The sequence below is a fragment of the Mizuhopecten yessoensis genome, unplaced genomic scaffold (genome assembly GCF_002113885.1).
Source record: "Mizuhopecten yessoensis strain PY_sf001 unplaced genomic scaffold, ASM211388v2 scaffold8995, whole genome shotgun sequence".
Classification (NCBI taxonomy): domain Eukaryota; kingdom Metazoa; phylum Mollusca; class Bivalvia; order Pectinida; family Pectinidae; genus Mizuhopecten; species Mizuhopecten yessoensis.
In genome coordinates this window covers 713,121-732,783 of record NW_018407826.1, presented here as the reverse complement: position 1 = coordinate 732,783, position 19,663 = coordinate 713,121, and the positions used below count along the sequence as shown (strand labels likewise).

Genomic DNA, 19,663 nt, shown 5'->3' with positions numbered 1-19,663 from the left:
AAGTTGTTAAAAGAGTTTTTACATATATGACCGCTGTGACCTTGAAAGTACGTCAAGGTCATTTTCATTTTCAAACTTTGTTGGGCTTCATCCCAGGAAGCCACCAGCCAAATATGAAGATTCTATTCCTTTTAGTTCTTCAGAAGAATTCGTTTGAAGCGGGCGACATATTTGACCCCTGTGACCTTGAAACACGGTCAAGGTCATTTTCATTCTTAAACTTTGTTGGACTCCATCGCAGGAAGCCATCATCCAAATATGAAGATTCTATACCTTTTAGTTCTTCTTCAGAAGTCGTTTGAAGTGTGTGACATATTTGACCCCTGTGACCTTGAAACCCGGTCAAGGTCATTTTCATTCTCAAACTTTGTTGGACTTCATCGCAGGAAGCCACCAGCCAAATATGAAGATTCTATACCTTTTAGTTCTTCAGAAGAAGTCGTTTGAAGCGTGTGACATATTTGACCCCTGTGACCTTGAAACGCGGTCAAGGTCATTTTCATTCTCAAACTTTGTTGGGCTCCATCCCAGGAAGCCATCATCCAAATATGAAGATTCTATACCTTTTAGTTCTTCAGAAGAAGTCGTTTGAAGTGTTCGACATATTTGACCGCTGTGACCTTGAAAGACGGTCAAGGTCATTTTCATTCTCATTGTCAATTCTTCAGAAGAAGTCATTAAAAGGAAAAGTTAAGGAAAAGACGACGACGGACGACGGACGCTGCGCAAATATAGATTTATTTAAGGATGGCTTTTTATTTATGTGATATAAGGCCATATTATGTTTAAACGCATACTTTGTTTGGCTTTTTGCATCAACTTACTTATTTAAACATGTAGTTGGTACTGCTATTGATCCTATTACACACACTAAAAGAAAAATGAATACGGAAATTAAGCCATTTGATTTTGTAATTTTTATTAATTGAAAAATATTACATTAGCCATGATTATATCAAATTCTCTCTCAAAAACGCTAATTAGCATTCCAAATTTCCATTGATCATCAACAATAACTCTTAGAAGACGATCGGGATTTACCCTGCGATAGGAGAGACAAAGCCGCTGGTTCCCAGTGGAGGGTACTCCAAATCTGAGTGGGGACAGTCAGTATGGTAATCGTTGCTTCCGTTAGAATCATAGCAATCGACGGGATTAAATTGTTTGTCAAAACATATCTCCACCTCGTATAGCATCATTTTACCAGTTTTCTAGTAAAAACAAACATAAAAAAATAATTCTATAGATATCGTACCATTGGCATTGAGAGAGATGTAATTGAATATCAGTTTTATCTACGATTGATCATGGTTTTGGTAATGCACATGTTAATATGTTCAAACCAACAAGAATCAATAGAAACAAGGCGAATTCTATATACATTGTATAAATATTATCATATATAAAATATTAATGTAATAAACATTAAATGATTAAATAAGTAGTTATTGTGTATGATTTCATAGACATTTCGGTATTGGACTACCCTATATAAATTAAGAAATTATTTTTGGGTCGCTGAACAAATTAAGTAGAATAATTATAGTTCATATGCATTGTAGATATATCATTATATAATGTATTAGATAAATAGTTCTCGGCTAGGGTTCATTGACATTTTAGTATTACGCTGTATAAGTTAAGTTAAAAAGTTTAAAATTATCTCGCTTTAAGAAAACATATTCAGAGGAACTACTGTCATTCGTGCGTAAGGTGGCTAGTACTACACATCGTTCAGGTTATATAAAATTCGAGTTACTTAAATGTTTGTCATCATATTTTCTGTTTTCCATGCTTTATCAGTTAAACATTTTACACTATTAGAAAGTGTCAATTAAAATTACAATACAACATTGACATAAAAGCTTATAAGGTTAAGTGGTAAAGTCTACTGGTTTATAATATCTCTGTATCAATTTGTTGGTTAAAATCCGTCGAAATGGCGATACTATTTTTTAGCAGTTAATAGCTGTCTTACTGTTATGATCGATTTAAAAAATAAGCATTTTAATATAAAAATAAGAAAAGAAAAAGAAATTATTGAGTGTTTCATTAAACGCCAGTCAAGCTTTTTAATTCGAAATATTGTACTGCGCAGCGTAGGTTTTGTAAGTAAACAGATATTTTCAATCATTTTAACTATTTTCCCGATGACGAGGTGGTAAATATGTTAAGTGTCTTATTGTGTTTTTTCAATTGTATATATGTGTTAGATGCAAAACATATGACTGACTATATTCATGGAAAAAAAATAATCGTTGAATTCTTTAATGCACGTTTTACCTTTGTAAAGATACGAATTAAGAAAAAAAAACATAGATACACTACCTCGTCCTTGGTACACTCGACGATGGCGTTGGCTCCTATCTGATGGGTCAGGGCAGTTTCGATTTCCTCTAGCTACACACGGAAAGAAACAAGTGTTAATATTGACAAAGGACGATCTTATCAGTCTACATAGACAACAAAGACATTTTTTGCACTTTTTTCATGGGTGTTGCATTCGAAACAAATTCACTTTTGTGCTAACATATTTTGAAGAGCTTCTATGACTTTTTAACACTTTATTTGTGATAGTTTACTTAAGTCGCAAGCGGTTATGGGTTCAAATATCATTTAAGAAAAATAGTAAAATGTCCAAAGTTTATTAATGCCACAATAAAACAAAATAGTGAAAAAATATTCAAACACGATCTCATTTACTACCACTGTTGTAAAACCAGCTAATACTTATTCCATACCTTATTTTAGTATTGCACTTGATGCAAGGACCCAACAATATTGATTTGAAATTAATAAAGAAATCAAGAAGCATTCAGATGTGTGATAAGCAAAACTGGGTTTTATACGGCAGTCAACTGGAAATCTTTAATTTAAGTTTTCCTTAATAAGCATACCGGTATATATATCTGATCCTAACAATTCAATCACTATCTCCATGGCTATAGATTAAAATACAATTGAACCTGAAACAAGGATTAATAGTGTTTCAAAGTTATACACCTGGAAGGAAAATAGAAATATATAAAGGTATGTATGTATTCGTAAACTTACCGTGTAGGTCCGTGATGAACTTGGTACTATGTTTTCCTTCGCAAGAAGTCTGAAATCAACCGAATGAAGATAGTGTGCATTGCAAGACATATTCCGTCTTTTCGTATTGCAGAGTTATCTGCTCTTGTGAGCAGGGATTGATTGTTATGTCATTAGTTTGCGAGAACATTAGGTCGTTTTCTAAAAAAAATATGACGTTACTCTCACAAAATAATGACCTAACAATCAAAACCTGTTCACAAGAGCAGATAACTCTGCAATACGAAAAGACGGAATAGACATATGAGGGATTGAAAGTCTACAATTCTGTCAACTTAGCTCGATTAAACACCTGTTTAGTTTCTATTTTCGGTCAAATCAATTTCCTGTGATTATTATCCAGCAGCAGCAACGGAGCTTAATTTATCTGGATCATAGAACTTTAAATCATACCTTATCACATATAATCATATTTTTGACATCTAGAATATTCGATTGCATTGTGACTGTTACTGTCTTCCCCTTTTCTCTACTGCTTTTTAAACGTGTTACTCTCAATAACTATTATCATATACTTTGTAATTACTGTAAGTTTTATTAGATGATCTTTCAAACATTTCCCTGCTTGCTTTTACCGAATCTTCAAGATTTACTTAATAAAATGTTTTTGATAAACAAAGTGTCTCACTTTGACGCGCCATAGGTTCCAGCGATGTCAAGCGCCTTCTGAAAGTACAGGGACTCGCTACCAGTAGCAGGAAGGGTAGAAGCACATGTGCCGTGTTTCGTCCACTCATGCTCCCTTTAATAGACAACATTTTATATAGCGCATCATATACCTAGAATAAGCCACTTTAAAGCCCTTAACAGTACAATTTACAATTAACATTAAATAATATATTAATCAATACAATTTTAAGAAATGTTCAGGAGCTGCCTTATCAGGCGCTAACTACTAATGATATGCCACCTAGCTAATATCTCCCTATGTATGTATGCCTGTATCTGTGCTTGAGATGTCTTGTGTTTATTAATAAAACAAATCTATGATATTGAACACTTAAAACAAGTATGGCGAGCTCAATATCTAGACAAGGTACAAAGTATTATGTCTGGTCAGATAGGGAAAGGAGCACGGTAACATTATCTTGACTGGTAGTCCAGTTATAATGTATTATATTATTATTATTATTATTTAAGCATATAGTCTCGGTAGGATATCGGTATAACATTGAGCAAATAGTCCATCTAGATGATAACGAATGTTTGGTTTTACAATATCTATCGGCTGAGAGTTATTGAACACTCACCAGAAACTCTCCATGCTGGTATCGGCGTACATGTTCGGCCACATCACTTTCATTATTGGCACTAACGACTGTATAGAGAGAGGATTTTAAACCCAATATTTTCTAACAAGAATACGTAATAGTTGCAAAGGATAGTTGCTTATCTGGTCTAAATCCTGTAAGACATTTACAGATAAACGAATAATATAGAAATGTTTTATATAATAAATTTACAACTGAGTTTAAGTATTTCCAAATTATATACTCAAATTCATTTGACCGGGTTTTTTTTCCGCACACGCCCATGAAGAAAAAAGCACGAGACACGATCCAGGAATATACACTTACTGTGCCAGCAACATTTCGCATTAGATTATAACTTATATACTAGTACGCACTGCGGGCGAATTTAAAATGTTCATCAAGTTATGAAAAAAACCTATATTAATCCGTAGCAGATTATTAAAAAGTTTGCAAATGTTCTTTCATACCCCTATGAAACTGAACAAATTACCTCACTGTTAAAAATGTAAACATCCCGGCTATCTTTCAACCTTTACAGCAGGATTCTTTTTAAATGTTGTAACATTCAATTCATCACCAATGACTTAAGAATACTTTTTAGTAGCCAACTTCTGCCATTGACCATATATATCACTCAATTCAGACACAGCATTTCAGAGTATAAATACTGATATTTGTAATGCATTACAACCTAACAAATGGAAGATCATACCATACCTGTCTGCTGTCCACGATTTCAATATTGGGGGAAGCTTACCTTGATACTATTGAAATCAAAATGTAGGTGGCTGTTACAGGATGTCGGACCTCTGGTTCCCCTCTTTGTCGGCCTAGATTCAGGAAAAAATAATGAACATGTAATTCTATCTTTGTGTTTATATTCAAATGTATATGTTTGTAGATTATATATTTTATATGTTTAAATATATATTTGAAAAATATCAATGAAGTGATGGCGACAATTACAGGACCATCACTCATTTTTCTGTATGACAAGGTGCAAGTATATCAAGATATAAGATGCACAACCTTGTAACATAAAGAAAAAACATAGAAAAACAGGAAAAAAATAATCTTTTGCTACTCCTGGTAGTGTTGTCAAGTTTTGTTATCTTTCTAAAACAATTCAACGTGTGTTTTACACATAGTATATGGATGCATATTCGGGTAATCTGTACCCTTTAGTGATATTTGCAACAATCTACATGCGTTAATTAAATGATTAAATGCAACATGAGAATTATGCTTCTTGTGCCATTTTACGGACCGTACAGAAACGTTGTTATTGTGCTTGTGGGAGTACAAATTGTTTCAGTAAAGCTCTCCCTACCACAAAAGCAATACACATTTTACGGTACCAAACAGCAAACAATGACAAAACAGTACAGAATATCGTCGTCGTCATCATCATCATCATCATCATCATCATCACCGTCACAAAACGGACCTTTTCCAATTACACGTACTAACACTTAAAACTTAATAACACTTGCAGTGATAATTAATTTATTTGTTATTTATTTGACCAGTAAAGTTCATTACTCATAGAGACTTGACTATAGAGATTTTGACCTAATGATGGATAAACTCACCAGAGACCATGTATTCCCCAGGTGCGGACATCGGGCGGGATCACACATCGATGGTGCTGTCAATTAAAACATAATCGACACTGAACATAATTACATACGTGACTCTGTAAATTACATGTACAAAATCTAGGTGATCAGTTGGTTTCAAATTGTCTGTATCTGTCTGGGAATTCATTATCTTAGTATTAACTTATTTTCTGCAGTTCAAACGCATTTCTAAAAGAGATATGTACCAGTAAAGATGTACTTAAAACATGTTCCATGAACAATAAAGGTACTGTTGGCAGACATCTTTTCATGTTTCCAATGTCTGACTTTGGCCTAACAAAGTGGCTTTTACATCTACTACTGATACTGACCTCGTGCGTGCCGAGGACGCAGACGGCCACTGGCCACTCCTGTGTGAAGGTGAAGATGTCCCAGTCATGGTCAGAACTGGACCCTTCGTAGTAATGGTGGTTTGACGACTCAACTAGTCTGGAAAACCCATACGTCATACTGAGATAACTCATTAATATATGACACTTTAGTTCATTTAAGACTGACATTAACTAATATGCATGTTGTGCAACACAGTCTGTAAATGGTTGAGATGGTCTGTCATTGAATCAATAGAGCTAACCGGTTAGGGTTCATATAATCTGAGAGCAATTCGCTGGGGTTCGTATGGTCTAGCAGTTCATAGTTCATGGTTAGGGTTCACACAGTATATTGTACACAACTTAAGTTAAACGAGCAAAGTTTCATATGATATTGCAGTGATATATTATACTGCTCAACTTTTCGGGTTCAGATGGTCTAGGGTACTTCTTTCAAGCCTAACGGTTTGGGTTCAGATGGTCTGACAGTGACTGGAAATACAGTCTGCATGGTAGTGTCTCTATTAAGCTACATATACGTTTTCTGAGCTAGTACTTTTTACTTACAGAGGACCAAAATCCATAACAATGAACATAGTTTTAATATGATGCAGAACCACGAAACTACAGCACTACTAAGTAAAGTAATCTAAGCGATGGACATAAAGCCTTTTTTTATGAAAAGTGTTTTACATTAAGCATACATCATTTATAAAAAACTTAATATCAATGACTGTTGAGGGGATATGCCAAATTAACAGAAAACTTGAAGTTTAAGATAAGAAAAGTTAAGAAAAAGATCGAGCTTACGATAAACATAACAGCAACGAAACGGTCAGGATCTGCATATTGTTGGAATCTGTTTTGAGGTGAACAATGAAAGGCAGATAAGTTAGTGTCATTGATAACATACATTATAAATACAAAGCTTAACACAGCCATTGAAACATAGTACATCAAAATGGAATTTGCATGTTTAGAATAAAAAATAAGAAAATAAATAAAACCACGGAGTTAGATCTATCCAAGTCTATGATAAAACCGATACCAAATTAAAGAAAGACATAGAAGCAAGGAGCAAAATAAAAACAAAACCCAAAGTTCTTAACCAAGCCTCCAGCATCCAGCTCCCTTTTACGAAAGCTAAGCACTAAAATTAAAAAGTAGACAATACGTGTAGTGATACTATGGGGGTGTGATATCACTTTCAAGGGGGTGTGATATCACCCGGGCTGATATCAACTTGTGGAAATTTTAGACTTTTTACACATACAAAAAGAGTGTTATTATTAGTAAACATATAATAATATAGTTTTAAAACGACTTTTGGTAAAGCAGGCAATGACTTCAAATAATAATACAGTTCATTTAGGTGTTTAGGTACTGCGTTGGAGGAGAATTAGGAACAAGCACAGGTAAGTACACACATTTCGTTATTTTGTCTTAAGTTTTTCATTTAAGTCCCTTCGACTTTTGCTTTTAAAATTGCACTGTATATTCCAGGGAACAAAAATATTGCACAAGGATATGTAAAGCAGAGAGTGTATACAACGGTAACCTCCACAGGAGGGTACGATATTAGGTTAAAAATCAAGCATATATAGCCATAAGATATTGAAAGATACCAACACAAAGACGTCCAGCAATAACGTTAACCATTTTTTTAAAGGGAAATGACTGGAACATTTGTTACACAAGGGGATACTAAACCTCCCATAACTGATACATTAAGCCAAAAAACGTACATGATTAGTTTGATACATAACGACACGTTGGGGTCGAACATTCATTTGTATGAAGTAAAGTAAGAATGAAAATTAGTTGTCGAGGATTTCGAATCAACCAAAACAAATAACATCACACCAGTTATATAGGATCATGGGAGCACTATTGGTATCTATCATGGTTACAATTGACCTAGTGCTTCAATTGTCTCAATATAACCTGTGAAATCCAGGTACAACCGGGTCACAAGCAACCCAAAAACACAGCATGTTTGGCTTTGATAACGGCAGACATGGCTGGATTGTCAGCGCTAATGTTAACCATTATTACTGATATAATATTTCAACAATTATGGTATCTATGAAAAAATCGTATCATACAATACAGCTAAACAATAAATTATAGAAATAATATTTAAAAAGTAAATTTAACGAAGCAATTTCGTGAAACCTTGAGCATTAGAAACACAATAACTAACAATACAAATAGCTTACACCACTGCTACAGATCTGCCTTTATGTTGTTATCTAGAACAAGTCACGATTATTTCCTATGTTAGAGGTGGTCACTCATTATAGATAAGGATCATGTGCATTAGACACGAAACTCCAAACAAGTATAAAGATAGTAATATATAGTTTGAGCCCAAATAAAATTTACCGCATACTTTGTATTAAGTTACATTTGAATCAGATGTTTTACACCTATAACATGTAAATCTAGTTCCAGCGTGAAAATATCGATCTATTTTCCTGAAATCCTTTATGCAAAGAACAAACACTTATGTTGTGGTGGTTCGGATGGTGGGTGTGATCATTCGGTTTTGTTACGAGAAGTGTTACATTATGTTTTAAACACAAATTGCTATCATCATTTATCAACAATTCTCTATAATAAAGCACGATACTTTTCAAAGTGTCAGAAGCATTTGATCAAAAATGAGATTACTGAGCAGACTGCCATATACTGTACTCTTATGGTCAATTACAATTTCAAAATTGTAACAAACGATGGTCCACGAGTGAGATAGGGGTTAATGGGCGGGTTTAAAAGGGATGATGTAACTTCGAAATAGTTGGTATCCCAAACATCATACAATGATTTGCAATTGATCAGTATCCTACCCTGGTAACCTAGTGCGCCGCATAACATTGAAGCAGTAGATATCCCCATCCCATACACAATTGGAAGACATATACATTTTAATACATATACGGGTAACAAATACCTAGCTAAGTCCTTCAAGTTCACATTCAGTTATATAGACAATATTGAATGACTAGAATTCATTGACCACATCGATCATACGTACCTTAAAGAGCTTGAAATAAAGAACACCACATACTCTTCAGCCGCTTTCCTCGAACTTTGCTAATTAAATTACCAACAGGGAGGGCTTACAATTCAGCTGTACGATAAACGGGACGATATCGACTTTCAGATTGCGAACTTTCCGTTTCTTGCTAGTTACACTCCTGCTTCCCCTATTTTCGTTACTCAAGAGTTTGCTCCGAATATCGCGACTTCCACGATAGATGTCGACTGCTGACGGACAACCTTTCAACACTGGGTTACCAAAGATGCAAGTTGATGAAGACTATGGACAAGTGTTACGGTAGCCTTCAGGATCTCGAAGGAAAATATGATATTTTGTTTGTGATATGAAGGGCGATGTATTTGATAATGCTCATTATAGTGCCTTGTACTTTTGTTTACACTACCCGAGTTCTCGATGTAAGGACAAGACATAACTTCGATTTGACCTAGATTTAAATGGCAGGTGTCATCGATGAAGCAGAAGACGCTTACCTTTCCGGAACACCCTAGTTTTATCGAATTTGAGCTCAAATTGTGATTTTCTTGACACTTCGGTATTCTCTTGACTTTATATTCTATCAGAAATGGTCTTTTATTTGCCCTTGACTTTTAGACTCTAGGCTCCCCATCTGTTATAAAATGAACATGGTTGAGATTCTTACTCCATTATATATACAATTGCTGTGTATGCAGAAAAAGTATCATCTTATCACTGTGGTTTTTGTAGAATTTTTTCAGCCGAGTTATGGACATCTTTTTTAAAGTGTTGAGCAGTCCAATTATTAAAAAGATAGAATGGGTTATCAAAATGTTGACGAGTCTCACAGGTAAATCACCAGTCCCGATTGAAATACAGATGTCCTTAAAATCACTGCTATCATAATTGGTCTCGGGGTTTGGCGCCGCCCATGGTAATAGATATGCTATTAGGATTGCCCAAGGGGTCCATCCCCACCCTAAAGACTTAGTTTGAAGTCATAACATGGAAACGGTTGAGATCGCCCTACAATCGCTGGGAACACAATTATAATATCATTATTGGTTAGCTCCCTTTAACAACATGAAAACATTTGATATACCCAACCTACATCCATATATACAATTGCTGGGTATGATTCCAAGATTGAACCGCGGGTTCATCCCTGTCCTTGGGGACTTAGTCACTGTGTCATAAAATGGAAAATGTTGAGGTTCCCACTCGATAATCATATACCATCAAAAGAACATTAAAGATACGATTCAAGGATTGATCTTCGGGTCCACCCCTGCATTTCGGGACATGAAAATGATTGAGATTCCCATCAAATATTTACAATTACCGGGAAAAAGGCATACATAAACATGCCATCAGAATTGGCCGAACCCTAGGGTTATAATACCAAAATGTCCGAAAATTGCTGGACATGAAGAGATGGTTACACTCATGATCATTGCCCATGGAAACTTCTTGCGTCAGAACTAAAAGATGTTTAAATTAACAACATTTGGACCATGTGTTCGCTACGCATGAAATGAAGACCATTATCGTGCTACCAGCATCAGCATTGGTTCATCTCATTTACATCATTTTGTGTATTTCTCTTTTGGTTTGAAATCTTGTCAAACTTAAGTGTTCTTTCGTTTGAATGTGGAAAGTTTTGACTGATGAAATAATTGTAATTTTATTCATTTTCAAGGGAAAATAAAAGCAAATTTTAATTCAAACAATTCTTTTAATCATTTAAAGGTATGGAAAAATATGTAATATTCATTGAATGCCAGCATTGATAGTATAGACCTTGATATGGAATTATACAAAATCTGTTCTGAAATATGGCCAGTGTTGTCATCCCTGATATATACACACACCGAAGACATATGGAATGTTTCCCATATACAAAATTAGGATACATCTCAGATACTTATATAACACACACAAGTGTAAAGATTTCTTGTCAACACATAATCATATAAATACAATTTGAAATAACTCAAATATATAATTAAATGATAATTAACATAATTACAGCTATAGATGTGGGTTGGCATTCCCTGTTATGCACGTCATGACAATGTAACTGAAGTCACAATTTGATGTGGCACTGTATGTATTGTGTCAGCATTGATGTTGACATGTGGACAACAGTAACAAATAATAACTTGCTTAACAAGTTTTAGTATGAAATCAATAGTAATATTCTGACCATTACTGAACACAAACGACATTACCAGTAACACACATCCGTGATATATCAAACAATAAAGACTACAGAAATATTATCACTTTTAAGACCATATACATATCGCACTTTTTAGTATGTTCCTCCATTATGAATTTGCTAGAACCTATCTTTATAAACAAGAAGACATGCAAGCCTGCATTGCTCACCTGTTGCAGAATGACGTCGGCAAACCTATCTCACTTGCATCAGTGGGTCAAGGCCAATCTTTTTATGGAAATTTGATAGAAAGAAAGCTTGCACTACAGATAAAATGTCATTATTCTAGATTCTTTAATCTCTTCTTTTGGAAGAATTGAAATGTATTCAATCGTGTGACATTCACAGTTCGCTATTGTCATTTCTTTGAACAAATTGAATAGTCTGTTATTCTAGCAAACTACAAGTGAAATTCTTTTTGCTCTAGATTTTAAGAACTTTTCAAAGACATTATCTGAAGTAATTTACACATTTTACTCAACATGTGACCTTGAAAGTGGTTTATAGTCTTTATTTGAACAAAGTATGTAACTCTTGCCAAAGCAAGCCACATGCCAATTATCAATACCCTGTATTTTATTAATCTGAATTAAGAAGAATTTGTAAAAGGAAAACTGATACCACAAGGACATACAATGGACTTTACACAATCTCAGAAGCTCAGGCTTTTTGTGCCAGGTGAGCTACAACGAAGAGAAACAAATCAAAGGTAAATTGGATCAACTGAACCATGGAAAATACAAATGAAACATTAAATCATATAATTAGTAAAACGGTTTATATATGAAGCAGTTGTCATCTTATTCATTTTATAGTTGACTTCAACTATCTTACATTTCCAGGTTCACAGTTTTGAATGGAGTTAACCGTTGAGATCAAATTACATAGTGCATGTGTCAGATCCAAAATAAAAAGCAACAATACAAAATCAAAAAATATAACCAACATATAGATATAACTTAAGTATCACATTCCTAAGGTAGATTTGAAATAAATACAAGTATATTCACAAGGCAGTAGGCATTAGAGATTACTAAGTTCATACATAATGTGGTCAAAAATAGTTTTTATCTATACTACTAGAGGAAAAGTAGGTAGCACTTATTCTTTGCTAATTGCAGGTGAAATAAAAACTGTGTTTAACAGTATATCACAGCATAGCAAATGGGTAAATGAGTACAGTAGAAATGGCTTGACCCTAAAATTCAAGGGTATGTCTCGGATAAACATGGATAGCGGATTCATCCTGCACAACACACTTACATAAATATATATATTTATAAACTACATTTTGAATACGGTTTATTTAGAAGAAAGATTTTCTTTTCAAAAAGTGTTTTCCCCAGATGTGGGACTTGTGAAAACCATGGTTACCACATCAAAAAACGCCAAAAATTGCAAAAAAACATGATTTTTAACCCAAAATTTGACCCACGCTAGTAGTATTTTTTTTCTTAAAACCCGTCTTAACTTAAATATCACCTACTCCGTAACAGTAATACTCACGTTTCAGCACAGGTCGTTCAACTTGATTTTTCACAAAATTTACACATGTGCTGAGTACAAAAATAGACTACATGAAAAGCTAGCTTTTATTGTGTAGACACAGATTTGTAAATGGCCAAAAATGTAGTCTCAAGCCAAAATCGATTTTTTTTTTAAATGTGAAGCCCAAATAGTCCAATTCATCATGTATATGCAAATTTAGAGCTGATTTTTTTTTAAAGTTTTGATACATGTAATATTACAGGGGTTATTCATTGTACAAAAATATCACCCATGGCCACTGTACGCTGCTACCATGAGAGTAAAATTGAATGTTGCATTGATCATTTACAGTAAACTCACATTCAAGCATTAAATATATCAGTCATGAAAATCTCAGATTCTATATAACTTGATTTCAAAAAAACATTGATAAATTTTGAAAAAAAATGAACCGAAAAATAGTAATTTAACAAACCTGAATAAATTTTCCTAAATAGGGAAATATACCAAATCTTTAACTAAAAAGTACACAAAGCAGCTTTAAATTATAAAAAAAATCTTAATGAAAAATTACCAAATTACCAAATACCTGCTTAACAATTCGTATTGCAAAGATTTTTATAGTTTTTTTTTTATTACAGGATGGATATTCAATAATCATTATCTAATCTTTATTTCCAAATTCAAATATGGTTCCGTCACATATGTTTTACGAATAAATCTTGAGCAATTAATTTATTGAGAAAATAAAACATATGGATCACAATGATGGCAAGTTTTGTTACAATACATGTACATGTTTTTCAACAGTTTTGTTAATAAATGTTTTAAAAACTACAACACTTTACATGTATATATACCAAATATAGATAAAATTTTATGGATTTTTTAAGGTTTATTTCATTAAGTCCTTACATGTTCTTAGGAAAGCGTGCAATACTGAATCCATACACATATTTAATTATAACAGGCTATCGCAAAAAGATTGTTTCTTGACAAATATTTTAAGGAAGTGCACTCATTTTACATGAAATGTCAGGCAACATACAAAGTATTGAACTTTTTGAATGCCATGGGAAAAAAAGTTGAGGTAAGGATATATTATAATTCATATTCCCCCAAAAAGTTTGCAATGTAAACTTAAACAAGGCAGTGTTGTAGTGTTGTATTTGCATTTTAGCCCTGATCTTAATTTCTGACTACTCAATGTTTGGGTATTGGTGGGTACTCAAAGGCTTTCTGACCACGGGGGCACCTGCTCTTGTGTTTCCTGAGAAAGTGACCACTGTCCGAGTTGTCCTGGCGATCCTGAATTGCGTAACAGTTTATTGGATTAAACTTCTTATCCAGACAGATCTCCACCTCAAATATCATGTACAGACCAGTCGCCTTAACAACAAAAAACAATAAAACCTCTATAATACTAGATTTTCGTGATGATTTTGAACAACTTAATAAAATTTACATTGGGGTAGGGTAATGACATTTTAAATTTTGATAAAGCACCTTGGAACATTTCAATCCATGCAAAGTACTTGAATCCAGGACTTCTATCAAAGAGACAGTTATTATTTTTTAGCCTGTTTGACCACTTTGAGCCCTGCCAATTAAGCCCTAGGTTTGGGTCATAGCTTTAATTTCAATACATCTAATTGTCATCCCATAATGATACATGTTTCCAAATTTGAATTTAGTGTAATTTTCCTATGCTTACTAAAGAATACTTCACACTCTCCCCAGGGATGACCAGGGGGTAATGAAATTCAAACTTTTGATGAAGTGTCGGAGGACCTTTCCATCCATAAAGAGTATTTGATTTTAGGATTTCTGGGTGACCTTGACCTTTGATGAACCAAGCCCAAAACAAGAATGAACTTCCTCTTCCCTAAAGCAACCCACATCGCAATACCAAGTTTGAGTTTTGTGTGATCATTCATTCTGAAGTTAGACTTCCAATTTATTTGTTCTATGGAATTCTATTTTTGATAACAAAATCACACTGACATTCAACTGCCTTTTCCCGAAAGCAGTAGGATTTCTTTCTTTTTTTTGGAGAATCATTTATAATTGATTCTAATTTTAGGATGAAGAAAATAAAATTGTACAATTAGTAACTGTGACCTTGACAAATCCTGTCAAAAATAAACAGTGGTCTATTTCTCGGGCAAGTTTGGGCTTTGTGCAATCATTCATTCTTTAGTCAGCATCTGGACAAAAAATGTCAATGAATAGTCAGACAAACAGACATCCGACATAGTTTATCTATCCTCCATATTTTTCACAGAGGGATTATAGAAAAGTGATTTCATTTTTATTTGAAATCTTGCTCCTTAGACGTGATCAATGTTGGAAAGTAAGGGTGATTTAGTACAATGAAATGTTCAGTAAAGACCTATCAAGGTACTTACAGAATCCTTGGTGCACTCAACGATGACAGTCTTGTTACCTAGTTGTTGCATCAGGGCAAACTGTATCTGGTCCAGCTGTTTGTAGGAAACAAGGCAAGATCTTCAGTTGAACATTTTCACTTCAGTTACAATAAATATCCCTTGTTTTGTACAAAATTGAATCTTCTTTGTCCAAGGAGGTATCTCCATTAAAATAACTTTCTGCCTTATCTTATTTTATACCAAATTACGTTCCTTTGGTCCATGAAACCTTTGTACCAAGTACGTTTTAAATCCCTTCACCCATACTATGAGAGAGCGATTCTTAAGCTTTGCCCTATCATGCCCTACTCTTCTGTCCCAAGGGAGGCAACATCCTTCCTTTATACCCTTGGTTTAAACAAAATAATGTCCTCTTGGACTAGTTAAACTCTACAATTAATGTGATCTAAATTCATTTAGCCGTCCAGAACTAACAGTCTTTTAAATGAAAAGATGACAGAAGGTTAATGTTGGACGATGTCTGCCATGCTACAGGAGCAGGAGCTCACTTGTCCTTTGAGCAAAAAGCTAATATTATCATCATCAGAATTGGATCTTTAAATATCAAACCAAAATAGGCGTACTTACTCTGTAGTGTGCTGTCTTACTTGGTAAGATGCCCTTATTCTTTAATAACCTGAGGAAAAAAATATTCCATTTATTTCCATTGTGTATGGGACATATTTAAAAAAAAGATATATTTGTCAATATCCCCTTTTTCCTCCTATTTAAGTGTTCACTTATTATTTTGGTACTTGTTTTAAAGTTAACCTAAAAAATAAATAATATAGAAAAAAAATATATGGTAAAAGGCATCCCTCTGAATAGGGATTGACTTTAAGCATCAAATCTGTCATATTTTTAAGAGATTCCTTGGAAATGCAAAAATGCACCAAAACGTACACTTTTTGGGCATATTTCCTTGCCAACTCATAAGTTTAAGATTCGGAGAGGTCAACATTTGAACGACACCTCTTTTCCATGTGAATGACATATGTATGAACATTGAAGATCAAATTCTTTTTTAGATACATTTTGTACATGTTTGCAACTTACACATTAATATGAACAAAAATATACAAATTTTGGCCTTTGTTTTCACGACAACTAGAAACTTTCTTGCAATCAGATGCTTACAAATGATTGTGACATGGCATTGGTGTGATCTACCCGTGAAAGTAAGTTTCATGTAGCAATTGATTTTGACAGGCAGTTATTTTACCAAGTCAATGAAGTTCAAGACATCACTTGATACTGACTTACGTGGATGCGCTAAACTTTTTCATGAGTTGCAGGCTTTGTTTGAAATACAGGTACTCATTGGCAGTGGCAGGGAGGGTGGTAGCACAACGTCCATGTTTCTCCCACTCGTGTTTCCTGTAATAGGCGAAACAAGAATAATTTTACATCTGATATTTGATCAAAGAGGCTTTCTGTGAATTTTAACTACATAATAAGAAGACTAATTATTTTTTTACCTCCTGGGAAAGATTATTTTGATGAATTTTAAATATATTATGCTTTAGCAACTGTTTTTTGGGGGTTTCCTGCATCCCTGGATTACGTCATGGCAAAACTGAAGGCACACAGTTAGCAATTTGATTGGTTTCATGTATCAAAAACTGACCAATCATTAGGAGGATACCTGTCCTTTGAACTGTAATCCCTAGAATTTCGAGGATGAATAAACCCAATTTACTGAAAAGCAATTTCTTCTAATTTTTCTGAAAATATATATTTAGACAACTAACAGTTATTTCAAGCCTGGAATCAGTTCATTCTAAATACTTAATGCAAGATATTTAACAAATGAGAATATCGTATACAGAAGTAAATCAATCTAAAACTTGTTACACACCAGAAACTGGACATATTGGTATCAGCATAAATGTTCGGCCAGAAAATTTGTAGTTCTTCCACCAATGGCTGAAAGACGAATAAAATACAAGAATGCAACAACGTTAGCAATGTCACCGTCTATTTGGTTACATACATTATGTATTTTCCCAGTAATATTAAAAAAAATCCAGATTTAGACATAACCAGCCAATCAAAAACGGGCTGCATGAGTGTGTCTGGAAAAAAATCAGCAGTAATTGCAGATTATCTTTATGTGATCATAGAGCAGTATTAAAAACTTGAAAGTAATGTGTTCAAAATGTTGACGCAAGTAAAAATATCAGCAACAAACTCCACAATATCAGATAACATTGTTTAATCTAGATCTACTCCTGCTTTTAATCAAGTCATTTCATTATCAGTATGCAGTTCTGGCAACAGCAAATGATAAACCATTCTCCATGTTCAAGCAACAAATTAAGAGCGCCAATATGGGGTAGTTTCTTTGATAAACACCCTTCAGAAGGTCTAGCAGCGGCAATGACCAAAACAATACGACATTGTTAGCCTTATTGCTACTTTCGACGACCATTCTTCTAATTCTGAAATTGAATATAAGCTTAACATATACATTAACATAACATTTTCTGTTGTTTTGGGGGAAAATGTCTTTACATAATTTAATTGGTAGCTTACCATATACATTCATTAGCTTACCAGGATAAACGGAATGCAACACCCTAAATCTCTGTTTCAAAACACACAAGTAGCTTCCAGTTACCTTGATCATGGTGAAGTTGAAATCCTTGGATATGTGACATTCTGTTGGTCCCCTCGTATGTCCATTTGTGGGCCTGTAAAGGTCATGTTAATACATAATTCTTTACTTATAAATAAAAATCTGTGTAACTTTTAAAACTATTCAAGGAATGGCTCAGGATCTGCAGCTCTTGTCAATGTAGGTACCTGCAATCTCTTGTAAATTCATCCTTAAATACATAATTGAAGACACAGACATGCTTTTATAAAGAGCAGTGATAGAGTTATATTCATCCCTACCCAAACCATCCCTTTCTATGTAAAATTAAGTTTGTATATTGTATCACCAATGCTGACATACATATCAATAATATACTTACAGGATATCAAGATAGCCTTTCTCATTGTGTTAAGTCAATAGTTTTAAATCAATAACACATTCCTTTATAAATATGGTATTGCTGAGCAATTCTTAGCTCACACTGGTTATTAGTCTCCAACCCCCTTGACTGGTTGTTCAAGTTAAACAAAAACAATTTATAATAAGTGATCTAAGCATTTTTTCAATTTCAACAAATTTTATTGACAATATAAGGAATAAACAATAGAATCAGACATCAGGCATAGCCTATCTAAGTCCTCTCCTTAAGGTGACAACAGGTGGTAAGAAACACAAACATATATCTATACATTAATATGATGATTGGGATAAGGGGAAGTAACTCCTTGATGTTAACAGACTTGTTCAATATTCTTGAGATGATAACCCTTTCACTAGGGATATTTCATTTTACTAGACTATTATCTTCAGTGAATAATATCAAGTATTAGACAACTGTTGAGTATAAATATTGGTGATATTGGATTTATTCCCCCAAAAGATACAGGCCATACAGTCCATATGTATAACACACTAGCCATACACTGTTGAGGATCAAAAGCCAATTTCAGCAAATAGATATATAATTTGTAAGTAGAGTTACACCAACTCCTGCAAATAATATGATTTTAGCATTTGATCTTTTGACTTGAAAATCAACCCTAAGCAAAATACCTTAAACAAGGAAGTGTTTTATATAATTACAAAATAAAAAAAAACAAAAACCTCTGCTTATTTGATTGAAACTGTTGTTCTGTCTGAAGTAACAGTGATCTTGAACTTTGAAAAACAAATGCAAGAAAGTATTTTGGATAAGGAAATCTGGCAAGACCATTGCGTTAAATATATTCATTATAAGGTGACTTAATTCTTTACCCAACAAAGAGCTTGATGTTCCCCTGGTAATAGTATCACTGAGCAGAGTTTTATTTTTATTCTATAAGACCCTTAAAGGGGCATCACGCTGAAGTAACTAATTTTTGTGTCTTTTTTTCAAATACTACATAAACATATCAAGTGAGACTCCTTATGGAAAATAACGATCGGATTTGGCTGAAATAGATTCATAAAAATGATTAAATCTAAGATAATCATCGGTATTTCTACCTGTCTGACCAACGTTTTGTTCAGGGATTTCCCTCTACTAGCACATGCGCATTGCACACCATTTCTTTGTAAACAAAATGACTGGCCGTGTGAAGTAAGCCAAAGAAAAGTGTTGTACCGTGTCA

At 33.9% G+C, this 19,663-nt stretch overlaps 2 protein-coding genes across 5 annotated transcripts in view; both read right to left on the bottom strand.

The window, feature by feature from the left end:
• Positions 1–902: 902 nt before the first annotated feature.
• Positions 903–12,763, bottom strand: LOC110457045 (ribonuclease Oy-like). Of its 4 annotated transcripts, none has more exons than XM_021508144.1 (10): positions 11,708–12,763; positions 7,108–7,156; positions 6,298–6,415; positions 5,939–5,994; positions 5,104–5,176; positions 4,344–4,411; positions 3,722–3,835; positions 3,055–3,103; positions 2,329–2,400; positions 903–1,211 (listed from the first exon to the last, which is right to left on the bottom strand). In XM_021508144.1, the coding sequence occupies exons 2-10, from the start codon at positions 7,143–7,145 to the stop codon at positions 1,038–1,040; spliced, it is 762 nt and encodes a 253-aa protein (XP_021363819.1). In that variant the 5' UTR covers positions 7,146–7,156; positions 11,708–12,763; the 3' UTR covers positions 903–1,037. The 4 variants fall into 4 exon arrangements, with proteins under 4 accessions (XP_021363819.1, XP_021363820.1, XP_021363817.1 ...); XM_021508145.1 differs by lacking the exon at positions 11,708–12,763 and adding an exon at positions 9,335–9,539; XM_021508142.1 differs by lacking the exon at positions 11,708–12,763 and adding an exon at positions 8,517–8,578.
• A 493-nt stretch (positions 12,764–13,256) lies between these two features.
• Positions 13,257–19,663, bottom strand: part of LOC110457026 (ribonuclease Oy-like) — a 13,808-nt gene continuing 7,401 nt past the window's right edge. Inside the window, exons 4-9 of the mRNA XM_021508111.1 lie at positions 18,075–18,147; positions 17,313–17,380; positions 16,718–16,831; positions 16,043–16,091; positions 15,434–15,508; positions 13,257–14,414 (exon numbers count right to left, since the gene is read on the bottom strand). Coding sequence (XP_021363786.1) covers positions 14,229–14,414; positions 15,434–15,508; positions 16,043–16,091; positions 16,718–16,831; positions 17,313–17,380; positions 18,075–18,147 — 565 coding nt within the window. The 3' untranslated portion in view covers positions 13,257–14,228. The remainder of the gene's footprint in view (positions 14,415–15,433; positions 15,509–16,042; positions 16,092–16,717; positions 16,832–17,312; positions 17,381–18,074; positions 18,148–19,663) is intronic.

Excerpts from the sequence above, each read along its gene's own strand:
- LOC110457045 (XM_021508144.1), bottom strand. The coding sequence starts at position 7,145 with ATGCAGATCCTGACCGTTTCGTTGCTGTTATGTTTATC. Across the intron at positions 4,412-5,103 it reads TTGATTTCAATAGTATCAAG|TCGTTAGTGCCAATAATGAA; the intron begins GTAAGCTTCCCC and ends CTCTCTATACAG. Across the intron at positions 3,836-4,343 it reads ACCAGCATGGAGAGTTTCTG|GGAGCATGAGTGGACGAAAC; the intron begins GTGAGTGTTCAA and ends TGTCTATTAAAG.